The sequence below is a fragment of the Lolium rigidum genome, chromosome 1 (assembly GCF_022539505.1).
Source record: "Lolium rigidum isolate FL_2022 chromosome 1, APGP_CSIRO_Lrig_0.1, whole genome shotgun sequence".
NCBI classification, from domain to species: Eukaryota; Viridiplantae; Streptophyta; class Magnoliopsida; order Poales; family Poaceae; genus Lolium; species Lolium rigidum.
The window spans coordinates 71,733,069-71,745,754 of record NC_061508.1 but is presented as its reverse complement, the minus strand read 5'-3'; the positions used below and the strand labels follow the sequence as shown (position 1 = coordinate 71,745,754).

At 43.6% G+C, this 12,686-nt stretch overlaps 1 protein-coding gene and 1 long non-coding RNA gene across 4 annotated transcripts; one reads left to right on the top strand and one right to left on the bottom strand.

Moving 5' to 3' along the window:
• Positions 1 to 2,398: 2,398 nt before the first annotated feature.
• LOC124706155 lies at positions 2,399 to 6,432 on the bottom strand. 3 transcript variants are annotated; one of them, XR_007004697.1, is made up of 4 exons: positions 5,776 to 6,432; positions 5,580 to 5,683; positions 5,129 to 5,464; positions 2,399 to 3,548 (listed from the first exon to the last, which is right to left on the bottom strand). It is a non-coding gene; the product is annotated as an uncharacterized LOC124706155 (long non-coding RNA). The 3 variants fall into 3 exon arrangements; XR_007004561.1 differs by having other exon boundaries at positions 2,399 to 5,464; positions 5,776 to 5,931; positions 6,004 to 6,432; XR_007004425.1 differs by having other exon boundaries at positions 2,399 to 5,464.
• A 1,533-nt stretch (positions 6,433 to 7,965) lies between these two features.
• On the top strand, positions 7,966 to 12,016 carry LOC124705086 (aluminum-activated malate transporter 9-like). The gene is made up of 6 exons (XM_047237213.1): positions 7,966 to 8,350; positions 9,828 to 9,965; positions 10,061 to 10,330; positions 10,498 to 10,634; positions 10,727 to 10,873; positions 10,955 to 12,016. Exons 1-6 carry the CDS (start codon positions 7,966 to 7,968, stop codon positions 11,630 to 11,632), a joined length of 1,755 nt encoding a protein of 584 aa, XP_047093169.1. The 3' UTR covers positions 11,633 to 12,016.
• The last annotated feature ends 670 nt before the right edge of the window (positions 12,017 to 12,686 follow it).

Below are 12,686 nucleotides of genomic sequence, written 5' to 3'. Positions count from 1 at the left end.
ATACATATTCAATGGAAGCGGCCTCTTTTATGGAGCGAGAAGCTGCAGAGTGTAGAGGGCGTGCCTACAAGTTGTCTACAGATAGAAGGTTGTAACTCCTTCGGTGCATATGATACCTGTGCAAACGGCAGATCACAAACATTTGGTTGCAATACAAAAGACAAAGATTATTTGTGGTTCTGGGATATCTGTAATAAGATGGGAATCTGAATCATTGCAAAATTTACTCCATGTATCACGTCAAAACGTTGGTCAAATTATTATTTTAACGAACTGCTGCCAAAATGTATACTTACAGTTCATAGTTATATAAGCTTACACCAACAGCTAAACTAATGTATGTGCTAAATGATAACCTAGATATTTTTCTACTCGCATGTGAGACAACTATTGGATGATCATGACAAAATGCGATGACCAGTCTTAAAATCATGGAAAATAATAAAAATTGAGCTAATCAATATAATCCTCCTATATGATCATGATATGAAAGCACAATTCATCTTCTGAAATACAAAAACTGAAGTATGTAACAAGGTTATTTCTTATAGCAAGCGATCAAACTATAGTATGGTCGTAAAATAACAACAGAATATTTTCAATCAACCTTCAGGGTTGGCAGCTTAATATGTAACAAGAGCATTTCCAAAAAAAATAGAAGTTAAAGAACTACCAATTGTTCTCTCATAGGTTTGTTACAAGATGTATTTAACCAAAATGAAAGTAGCATTTTTACGACCTCAGGTTTGTCAGCTAGATATTGCATAAATTAGTTCAGATTGCTTAGCATCTTTGATTATACCTGAATAATGCATACTTTGATTAAAAGGAAGCAAACTTTGGTCTGCAGCAAAGGAATAAAACAACAGGCATCGGTTATGATGGGCACCATGTTGTTCTGCACCCGCAGTCCCACAAACAATAATTGAATTTATGAAAGCATCAGATGAAATATATCTGCACATTTGAATTAAAGTAAAAGTTACTGATAAGATAAACTATTTAACTTCTTACCATCAATTCATATCATGTAGTACAATTAAATTTATTGACGGAAATGTCAATGAAAACAACAACCTTGTAGGTATTCACCCAGCTGTGAGTATTAGACCAAAAACGATTCACAACCAATCTAGTATTTGCTTTAGCTGAATCAACGAACGTATGTGCATATAGGTGAGAAGTGCTCACCTTTGTTAGTGAAAGAGAGCAACAATTGTGATTGTCCCCAAAAGAATCAACACTGGAACCTCACCGCTAAGTAGTAGTACATGTCCTCTGAGAATAAACCGCACAAGTGTAGTCGATTAGAAATCACGTTGTTCACACAACTGCGTATGGGGGCTTGAGGATTGAGCTTCTCCCACGCGAAGATGAAGGCCAAGAAGCCGACCTACCTGAACCCGGAGCCGATCCCGCCAAGCAGTCCGTCGAGTCCGCGACGACAGGCTCGCCGGCGGTTGTGGTCTTGACGAGTGCCCATCCAGTGACCCAAAATTCACTGAAACCATGCTTCGATTTGTGCATCAGTGACCTAAAATTCACTGCGGAAAAATGGATTACATGGTAAATAATCTGATTGCTACAGATTTGCTAAAACGCGAACGAAATTGATTTGCAATATGAGAGAATGAATTAGAGAGAGGGGCAAGGAGGAGGGAGGGGGAGGGAGGTCGGATCCGGGCCTCCATGCCCGCATTGACTCCGTGCTGCTCCTCTTTTTTGAGGGTATGTGCTGCTCCTCTTGGTCACGATCTATGGAGGGCGTCGGGCGGTGGTGAACAGGGACAAGCAGGGGGATTACCGACGGTCGAGGGGGAGGCTATGGGGCCGGATCCATGCGGTAGAGACGGTGACGACCAAGGGCGTTGGAGGAGGAGGTGTGAGGGCCCCCGGATGTGAGGGAGAGGCCGATAGGGCCGTCGCCAAGGTGTGGATGCTGGAGAGGCCGAGAGGAGAGGTGGCTGGATTCTTGGGGAGAGAGAGTAGAGGCGGCGCTTCGCTCGGTGGTCGGGAGTCCGGCAACGAGGAGGTGAGACTGGCGGCGGAGGGAGCTAGGGTTGCGTGACGATGGGAGAGAGAGATGGGAGGCGGGGGCGCTGTGTGGGTTGAATGCAGCGACGTTTGCGGGAGGACGAAGCCACGGCCCACGGCAACGTTTGCGGGAAGGACGACGCGGCCCAAGTGCGGAAGGGGAGTACGACGAGAGGACGACCAAAGTTTGACGTATTGGTTCGTGGGCAGAATAAGGAACCACTTTAGTCTTTTTAAGTAGTAGAGATAAGAACTACTTAGATATACCAGTGTGTTATATTGGGAACCGATAAACACACCCATGGATGAAAAAAAGGATCCTTCTCAGCTCCTAGTGCTTTATGATCTTTTCATCCCCTGGAATGAATTACTTTATTAGTTGCCAATCTCTAAAACTGAGAGGGGGGCTCTTCTTGAATCGCTCATAGCCTCAAACTTGGCATGTACATAAACAACAGATATACCTTGATGAAAATTTAGATTGTGTGTGAAATAAAAAAAGGTAGTCGAATTCTTAAACCTATATAAGTAGTAAAGAAAAAAAAATGACAGGAGCGATTTCAGGAAAAGAACATAAAAGTAGTAAAGAAAAATTTGATCTGGGCATATGACAAACATTTGAAAAAGTATAAAGGAACAATTTTCTAGGCTGATAGAAATATTTTCGTAGCAACAAAAACATCTGACAAATAACATAATATTATACGTGGAAAGAACCAAACAAAGTAAGCAAAAAGATATGGAGCGTTCTTACCTGTACCTGGAGCAAGAACTAACACCTAAGTTTTATATGGAGAATACCTGCGGTCGACCGCGTATGTATGTAGAAATATTTGGTGTTGCTATTGGAAGTTCAGACCTTTGGCATCTTAGGCCGCAGACTGTAAGGTAATGGCTAGCATTGTTTCCCTTGAAGTAGTTCCATGATGAGCAAGTGTATGTTTGATTGTAGTATCGCTCTCAGGTCTCTTCTTTCCATCAAGGTGGAGAATCTCAACGTCAATCCAAATAGATTACCTAGTGGTGAAAACATAGGGGTACAACTACAAATGTAAACAAAACTCTTTTTTGCCCTAGCTAAGAAACATATATTCTTATCTAACAAAATTGGTGTTCGATCAGTAACAGTATTAAATTTTCTTGTGGGCTCTAGAAATTGTGAACCATACTGCCAACTGATATCATTGAAGCATATAAGTACCTTCTGCTGATACTTATGAGAATAGTTGCATGTTAGATTAAAAGAAGCATTTTTGAATGGTTGGATAGAAGAGGTAGTATGTGAATATAATCTTTTTGTAAACATATTTAGAAAAATGACTGACATATTACAAAGAAGATATGAGAGGAACATAATCACAGAACCAGATAGCATTTCCATATGCATTAACACAGAGGAAGCAAATGGCTGATTCATTTCCATACAAAAGAGTGGCAATCTCAAATACCCGGAATGAGTTGTTGACACGACTTGTAAGGATGGTAAGTATCTGCTGAAGCACACTCCATATAATCTGCATATAAACAAAAACTGGATCACTCAGACTTGAGTTAAACTTTGAGAGAAGAACTGAATAAATGTAAGCACATGCCATTTTGCTACAACAAACCGGAGGCACTGTAAAAAACACATGAATATAAATCCTATGAGAACAACCTAGATGCACATATGAATCATCTGAACAACAAACCAAAAAATCAAAATGGAACAGTAGATAGATGAAAATATTCTGAAAGAGAGGAGAGATACCTTCTACAGCCTTTTTTTAGTTAGTTAGGTTGTTGAGACATTATAACCATCACTTTTGGAAATAAGCTGAAATAGATAGTCAAGCGAATATGTAATATGTTCTGGAGCTGCTCAATAAAACAATACTTAAACTATTGGTCCCTCTTCACAGCATAGTTGCATTGACCATTCAGAGTTTTTTTCCAGTAAGGATTTGGTGTTGCCAGAAAACCAAATGGAATGAGTTGTTCGCCTCTTCCTCCACCCGATGGAAACCACCGGCTTCATCTTTTTAAATAAAGGGGGCAACTATGCTTCTACTGAATCTCGAGAGAGCTTAGCAAGGTATCTTCTCATCCATCCAAATGCCCATCCCTATCTGCTAGAGAAACCCTTCCATTGAGTCACTAACAGAGCACAAGGAAATCCCACAACCAAGCACCTCAATTGTTGTATTATCGCAAAATCAAGCAGACTAAAACGATGGAAAAATACTACGACAATTACAAAAAAAATGAAGGGCGTAGTATATTGGATTAAGATACGCTACATACCCCACTCCGATCAATTTGCTCAATAATACTTGTATCTTGCGGAAGGGCCAACTTAAGATCAATTCTAAACTTGATTATCAGTTTCAATTCCGCAAAGGAAGCCATGATGATTGGTATTCCTTAATTTGTGCACAGCCCCAGCTAGCACCAAAACAGATCATAAGTACTTGGACTTGTAGAGTTTCCAATAATGTGCAATCCCTAATGTAATACTTGGAGCCCAAACTAAATGGACCCTTGCTCATTTATCTATATATGACAGGAAAAAGTAATAACAGGAGCATAGGAATAGGTGGTAACTCAAAACTAAAAGTTGTGAAAAGGCAGTTCTTATTCTTCTTCTCTCAAAGCTGTCAAGAAAACAGTCATGCATGTAAAATTTTGACTTTCAGCTGAAAAGAAAACAGGAACACACTGGCAGCACAATCAATTTGAGGCTCCATATGAGCTACAAAAAAATTTGGGAGGTAAACAGTAAAAAATAGCCTACATATCAAAATGTACTCAAAACGGTCTATGATTTACTCAAGGCACCTGCACAATCTTATCTAAATCTCTGAAAAAAAAGAAGCAAGTGTTGTAGAGCCAACTCTCCGTTCAATTAAACTTAAGTCACGATTTTTGTATGAACCAAATTAGTACATGCGTGGCAGCCTATACTCATCTAAATGTATCTATGGTCTACTCAAGTCACATGCCAATTTTTCTGAATTTCGTTTCAGTTACCATCTGGTTGCAGCAAAAATTAACCCATGAACACTCAATTACATTCATCAAAGTTAAATCAAGGATTCGAGCTGCTAGCACATACCTCTTAGTCCAGCTAGGTGTTTCCGGATTTATCTTCAATGCTGATTGAACTAAATAAGAATATGGGCCATCGTCCATAAAAACTCTCTTCCCCAGGGAACAGAGAGCAGGATGGATGAGCACAATAGAGTGTGTTGCACCTCAACATTCACCACTACTCTCTGCATCATCGCATACATTCTGCTCGGGCTGAGCCTGACCCATGCTCTCAGCCTTGGCACATGCAGACGACGCCATCATAGCAGCGACGGTGGTAACTGCGCCTTCATCCTCCAGCACAGCAGGATATCCAGGATCCATGGGGACAACGTTGTCGCTTGAATCACCGAACTGAAACCTACCAAATTGCAAACAGCATCGCACAATTGAAATATCTTGTGGTTCGATTTGGATTAGGGGCAGCATAGTTTTTGTGGTTCTACCACTGGATACAGCGGAAAATTCAAGCGTACCTGCTCCTCGACGCGTCTGTAAGCTTCCCGTGCGCCGACGCTGCTGGGACCTCGTCTTGTTCCGGCGACCGCGCAGCTGCTCTGCCCGTTCGCAAGGCTCCAGCCTATGGAAAGAGAGAGTCGTGAGAGAGAGAGAGGAGGAGGTGGAGGGCACGGAGAGCGAGTAGGGAAATCGGGAAAGGGGTGGGGGCATCACATGGTGCTTCTCCTCCCGCCGCGAACTGCAGAGGAGCCATCAGAAAAGGGGTGGAGGCATCACATGGTCCTTCTCCTCCCGCCGCGAACTGCAGAGATGCCATTGGCACGCCCACATCTTGCTCGATGGATTTATAGCCGAAGACCCAGCCGCAAACTGCAGGGATGTCGACCGCCAAGATGAGAGGGGCGGGAGCAGAACCGCTCCGGAGGAGAAAAAAATCCCCACCTCGCCGCGATATTCGGTTCAGCAAAGGTGTACTCCAAAGTGGTCGGTGGGATGTCCGCCTTGAACACCACATTCAGCAGCAGCTTCGCTCCGCTGTCCGCTGTCCGCGCCGCCCACCATCATCTTGCCATAGATGACAACGGAGCAAAACTTGGAGACCGAGCCGCGCCGCCTCCTCCCCTAGCCCAGTCCATGTGCTCCTATAGCGCGCGGGACCGACTGGGGCATCGAGCGAGGACGACCGACCGAGCACGCAGAGACCACAAACCGTCGGCGGCGTGGGCCCTGAGAGGTAGAGGAGTGTGCCGATGACCTCCTCTGCGCTGCCAGCTGCCTCGGGAGGGAATGGAAGACGCATATCTCCCACATAAGCGGCATATCGGCTAGCACGAGCGCATCGGTGCGGCGGGGAAAAGGGGGAGGAAGGCGACGGCCACAGTAGATGGATGTGGGCGGCGAGCAGGTGGCAATGGAGAGGAGAGGGAGCAAAACAACCGCTCAAATCGTTTGGTGGTGGGGCATTCTGTGCGCCGCTTTGACCAACCGCTTAGCTGACAACAGCTTAAAATTGCTAGATCCACCCAGATGACTAACCAAATAACTTACAGAATAAAAGAAAAGGAGAACAACAACTCTAAGGTAGCACCGAGACTAACCACAAGATTAATTCAAACAAGGTCCAAAATTCTATTAAAAATCGAAGTTGTTGAGGTTTAATATAGTACTTATTCTGCACACATGCTATAACTTCTGAATGACTATGTCCACCTGACAGAAAGAGGAGACCTTTGCTCTACGGGTGGGAAAGGTAGAGAAGAGCTGTTATATTTTTGTAAGGTTGTATATGCCATTCTCTTAACAATTGTAAGAGACAGAAAGCCTTTTTGCACATAAAAATGTATATAATGTATTGGCTTTGACTTCTTGAATCTTATAATTGGTTGATGGTGTGAAGTTGACAATCACGGCAGGCTAAAAGAAAAGGAAAAAATAATAAGTATCCAGATTGACAATTGGAAAAAATAATGGACAGAGAGAGAGGGGGGACTTTAATGTAGGATATTTGTGCACCAACTCCTGTCTTCTAAGATCAAAAGCTCATATGGTGCGATAATATCATAATGGATTCAGGGATAAGTGAGACTTTGTATCCAATTTGATAGATATAGAAAAAGTATAACCTGTGAATTTTATTTTATTGTGAGGTTACAGAGCTCACTCACATAATAGTTGTATGCTATATAGCAAATACAAGAGAAAACTAGAAACGGGCGCACCCATCACTGAAATAAAAAAAACACGACATTCCGTTCGAAAAATAGACTAAAGAAACCGACATTTGGTTCACAAGAATTTTTCATGTCAGGATATTATAGTACGTAGTACTCCCAATTCACATGGTCCAATAATCATGCTAGGATTCCTGTTGGCCGATCCATTCCATGGGAGGTTCCTAGACAATGTCCATTCCTGCTCTGGTTTATGGGAAGTTTTCTTTTGATGTCCTTTCGATCGTGGAGATCTGCCTCTTGGGATTTTGGGCTTTTGGTATTTCCTGAGGCCGGTTCCTCTGCCTGCCCTTCTCCACTGTATTTAATCGCGAGAGTATTAGCAGCGCAGCACCCGGTTTATGTTTCAGATCTAATAAAGCACGCAGCTTTTTTTTTGACGATGAGTGGAGTCTGACGCACGCAGACGCAGCTACCGGGGGCTTGTCTGGTCTCTCAAGCAGACCGGGACAGCCCAGTTTCGTCGCATCTCCGCAGCTTTCCGCGGCGATCGGCAGCCAAGCCAGCCACCACCAGTGGAGTCCAAGTCGCCGGGCCGGAGACGGCAGAGCTCGGGACTGCGACGGCCGGAAAATTCCAAGAAAACCACACTGCCGCCCACTGCCCAGAGCTCCGTCTCATCCACCACCGCAATCCCTTCTAGGAGTACAAGAACCTCCAGCCGATCCGCGCCATGGCGGGGGTGCCGCCGGCGCAGCTGGGGTCGCTGTGGTCGACGCTGGAGGACCAGCGGGGCGGCGGGCGCGGGGACGTGCCGCTGCTCTCGTCGACCTGGAGCCTGCCGGGCGGCGAGGGGGCCAGCAAGGAGCAGGACCGCAAGGGGCCGCTCGGGCACGCCGGCGCCGCGGTGGCGGGGGCGTGGGGCGCGGTCTGCGACGGGGCGGCCGAGATGTGGGCGTTCGCGCGCGCCGACCGCCGGAGGCCCGTCTTCGCCGCCAAGGTCGGGGTCGCGCTCGCCCTCATCTCGCTGCTCGTCTTCCTCCGCGAGCCGCGCGAGATCGTCAGCCACTCCATCTGGGCCGTCCTCACCGTCGTCGTCGTCTTCGAGTTCAGCATCGGTACGTATGGCCGCTGGCTCCTCTCTCATTCTTCTGCGAGCCACGATTTGTTTGTGTATCTGCCGCACCGTTCTTGCTTGCTTGCTTGCTTAGAGAACCCAGGGTAAGCTTCTGAACATTCTTCGCGACTTAATCCACTTCTTTATGCTAGTAAATCAGTCTCTTTAGTATGCCCCGATGCATCAGTGCGTGGAGCATAGTCATTTCCCTTGCAATTCCGATCTGATTTTTCGGATCGGAAGCACCTGTTGCACTGACCAACACGCGAATCTGGAGGGCATGCTTGAGATTCGAGAAGTATCATCAGTCCATGTCAACGTCGTCTCAGCCTCTAAAAAAAAAGTCTACCGGCTGACCTTGCATTATTGTTGTTGCTGCCTGAAACGTGCACGCTGCTACAGAATTTGGACATGACCCGGCGATAGATACATTAGTGAGGAGTAACTTAGACTAGTAACATGACATATGTTACTAGTCTAGGTTACTACCTTCATAGTGGGTAGTAACTTATATGTGGTGTCATGCATTGTATCATTTATTATATTGTAGACTCATCTTGTCTTGGGGTGTGTGATGTTATGGTAACATAGCTAGTTACCACCCACTCTATTTCTTCATTTATTAGCATGCCATGTCACCAAAATGCCTTGAGATGTGTGATGTTATTAGCTATGTTACTCCCACTATGAGCAGTCTTAAGATAGCTGTTTACTTGAATAATTATGTGTGTAATTTATATCGTTCTGGGCCACCGTCTGGGCCAGTTGCTTTTTCTTTGGGAAAAAGTAATTAATAATTTATCTAAGGGTGGTTGAAAGTGCCACTAAATCTATTGTTAGAGATGTCACCTGCTGGGACCACATTGATCTTGGGCCAGTTGCAGAATTTACTACTCTATAGTATGAAATACGTAGTAGTAGACAACACACAGGGAAACTAAGCAAAGGCACCTGTAGTTCTGACACATTGATCTTGGGCCAGTTGTACAACTTGTTGTAATGTTGTCAACCAGCAACTGAACAAGTCTAGTGTATTCTGTGGTGTTGCTTGCTGGCTTTTCATAATATCATTGTGGTGTAGAGTAGAAACCAAACATAATGATATGTCATCTCTAAAGTTTATGTTTTTGTCCTGCAAGTTTTTTCCTTTAGCCTGCTCAATGGGGGTGTTTAGCTTCATTCTTGAAGCGGCTACTGACCAGCGCATCTTAACTTTTGTTAGCTAGTTTCACTATCCTAAACTTTATTACAGTGAGAATGAGTGTTGGCAACTGGTGAAGGCTGTTTATTTCTCTTGTAATTTTGCTGGTGCGCGTAACACCACTTTGACACTGAAAGTGTCGGTTATTTATCATGTCTTTGTCTTACCTGGATCTCATTCAGGAGCTCTGTTTATTCTGTGCTAAGTTTTACGCTGTCTACACCTGCCAAAAAAATTGTGTTATTGCCTTTCGTTAATTTGGTGCACTATTATGCAGGTGCAACATTGAGCAAAGGTTTCAACAGGGCATTAGGAACACTTACTGCAGGAGGGCTTGCTCTAGCAGTTGCCGAATTATCCAAAAACTTGGGGGCATTGGAAGAAGTGATTCTTATTATTAGCACCTTTACTGTTGGTAAGCATTTGGGGCATGCCGCGATTGTTTCCTGGCGCATTTTGTACAAGTATATCTAATTTGTAGTCTAATCCTGTTATGTTTTTTGCTGCTAGGTTTTTGCACAAACTTGATAAAATTACACCCAAAGATGAAGCCTTATGAATATGGATTTCGTGTATTCTTGCTGACATTCGTTTATGTCATGGTCTCTGGGTACAACACGGGGAAATTCACTGACACGGCTGTAAGTAGATTTGTATTGATTGCTATTGGTGCTGCTGTCAGTCTCGGAATCAACATTGGTATTTACCCAATCTGGGCTGGAGAGGATTTGCACAATTTGATTGCAAAGAATTTTGCTGGTGTTGCCAAATCCTTAGAAGGTATAACTCTCCCATCCCTAAACAGTCATGCTTAGAATCATGTCATATTAATATGAACTTTATATTTCTTGAAAAGGTAGAAAAATATTAGTTGCGGTATTGTTGTAATGGAGTAGAGATACATCTGATTTTTATGTCTTTACTGACGACTTGGCTGTTCACTGTAGGCTGTGTCGATGGATACCTGAAATGCATGGAGTATGAAAGGATTCCTTCAAAAATACTTACATATCAAGCTTCTGATGATCCTCTATATAGTGGGTACAGGGCAGCTGTTGAGGCATCAGCACAAGAGGAAACTCTGGTTCGTTGTTGCTCTAAAGCTAACACTTCTTGTTTAAGATTATCTCGCCTCTTCTGTCAAATTTGACTCGGTTCTTTTCTATTTGCTCCTAGTTAGGTTTTGCTATATGGGAACCACCCCATGGCCCTTACAAAATGATGAGCTATCCTTGGAAGAGCTTCACTAAAGTTGGTGGAGCATTAAGGCATTGTTCCTTTGCAGTTATGGCATTGCATGGTTGCATTCTTTCAGAAATTCAGGTTTGCTATTATTGTTTTCTCGACAACCTGTTGAAGTCCTGCATTTATTTCCTAAACAAATATATATTTGACTTTTTCTAGGCACCGCCAGAATACAGAAGGCTTTTTATTTCAGAATTTCATAGAGTGGGCAGAGAAGGTGCTAAAGTGTTGCGCGAGCTTGGAGACAATGTTAAGACAATGAACAAGTTGAGATCTTCAGATATACTATTTGAAGTCCACTTGGCAGCTGAGCAGTTGCAAAAAAAGATTGATGAGAAGTCATACCTCCTGGTGAATACCGAAAGATGGGACACTAGCAAGCGAGCTGAAGGAATCAAAGATGCCATGAATGGCACCGGTGTCGTGGCAAAAGAAAATAAGAATGATGTGGCGGAACCTACAATAGCTGATCAAACTTCGGCTCATCATTATAAGAGCTTTGCTGCTAGTTCATTTCTTAGCAGATATGATTCACAATCAACTATAGACGGTTACAGGACACTACTAGCCTGGCCTACTCGAAGATCATTCCATCCAAACTTGCCACTTGAAGACGAAGAGTCAAAAACATATGAAAGTGCAAGTGCTTTATCCCTGGCCACATTTGCCTCACTTCTAATCGAGTTTGTTGCCCGGCTACAGAATGTTGTTAACGCATTTGAAGAGCTGAGTGAGAAGGCTAACTTCAAGGATCCTGTGGAAGAGCCTGCTGCAGTTAGCACAGGTGATGGTGGGATTCTCCATAAAATATGCAAATCTCTTGGACTGAGGAGTTGACATTGACAATGACACTTCAAGGTTCCTCCATCTGAAACCTTGGCACTTGCCTTTGTCATCCAGTTTTGTACAATAATTTGGGACCAAGACATGTGTATAATACTGAACTTGTGTATAAGCAATGAGAAGATTGCTGGCTGTATTGCTAATGGAGCACATGTTTACTGCCACTGAAGTGGTCAACTATGGTAAAACTGTTGATCCATGTATTTCTATAGTGTGTTTAAGCACCCTATAAATAGTGTGTTAATTCTGATTAATCAGCTAGTTGGTAGTTACATGGGAAGCTCATGTATATTTCGTGTAACAAGGATGTTTTCTTGACCTACTTGATTGGAAGGTAGCTGTGTTGTAGTTTGCTCATAAGTCATCATAGTGCTTTTCTTGTGATCTTACTTTCAATGCATTGCTGTGCAACATTGCACTGTGCTCAGAGTTGTGGTGTTGCTTTCCATGAGTTGGTGTGGTTTGTTTCGACATGAGACTTGTGTTGGTTGAGTTAACTTTTATGTCTAGTCTTCTTGCGATATTCCATCAACCAAACTTTTGTTTACACCAAACTTTTGTTTACACCTTTAACATAGGGGAAACCCCTACGGTAATACTTTTTATATTAAACGCAACACCACATACAAGTAGCCCTAAGGGAGGCAGATTACATCACGGGGGGAGAAAATGTCTCAGAAAGTTTAAAAAGATCACACAAAAATGGTGAGGAGCCATTCAACAAGAGGTTGAACACAACTAGCCTTGACCTTATGCCTATGAAGAAGGACATCAATCTGAAACCCGATTTTCTACCTATTAAAGGAGTCCGGTTTACTGTTGAAAATCAGCTATTTTCGTACTTTCCAAATGTTCCAAGCAGCGCAAGCAAAAAATTTCCATAAAGCATGGTCCTCCGAATGTTGCCCTGGTATGTACAAAATTTCAGAAAAAGGCCTCGAGAGATCCCAATGGATGTGCAACAGAAGCCAACAGCGTCTAGCAAAGTCACACTCAAAGAAGAGGTGGTCGCGAGCTTCAGTAATATTTCTGGTGCGTAGTACACAAG

Excerpts from the sequence above, each read along its gene's own strand:
- LOC124705086 (XM_047237213.1), top strand. The coding sequence starts at position 7,966 with ATGGCGGGGGTGCCGCCGGCGCAGCTGGGGTCGCTGTGGTCGACGCTG. Across the intron at positions 9,966-10,060 it reads TATTAGCACCTTTACTGTTG|GTTTTTGCACAAACTTGATA; the intron begins GTAAGCATTTGG and ends TTTTGCTGCTAG. Across the intron at positions 10,635-10,726 it reads CAGCACAAGAGGAAACTCTG|TTAGGTTTTGCTATATGGGA; the intron begins GTTCGTTGTTGC and ends ATTTGCTCCTAG.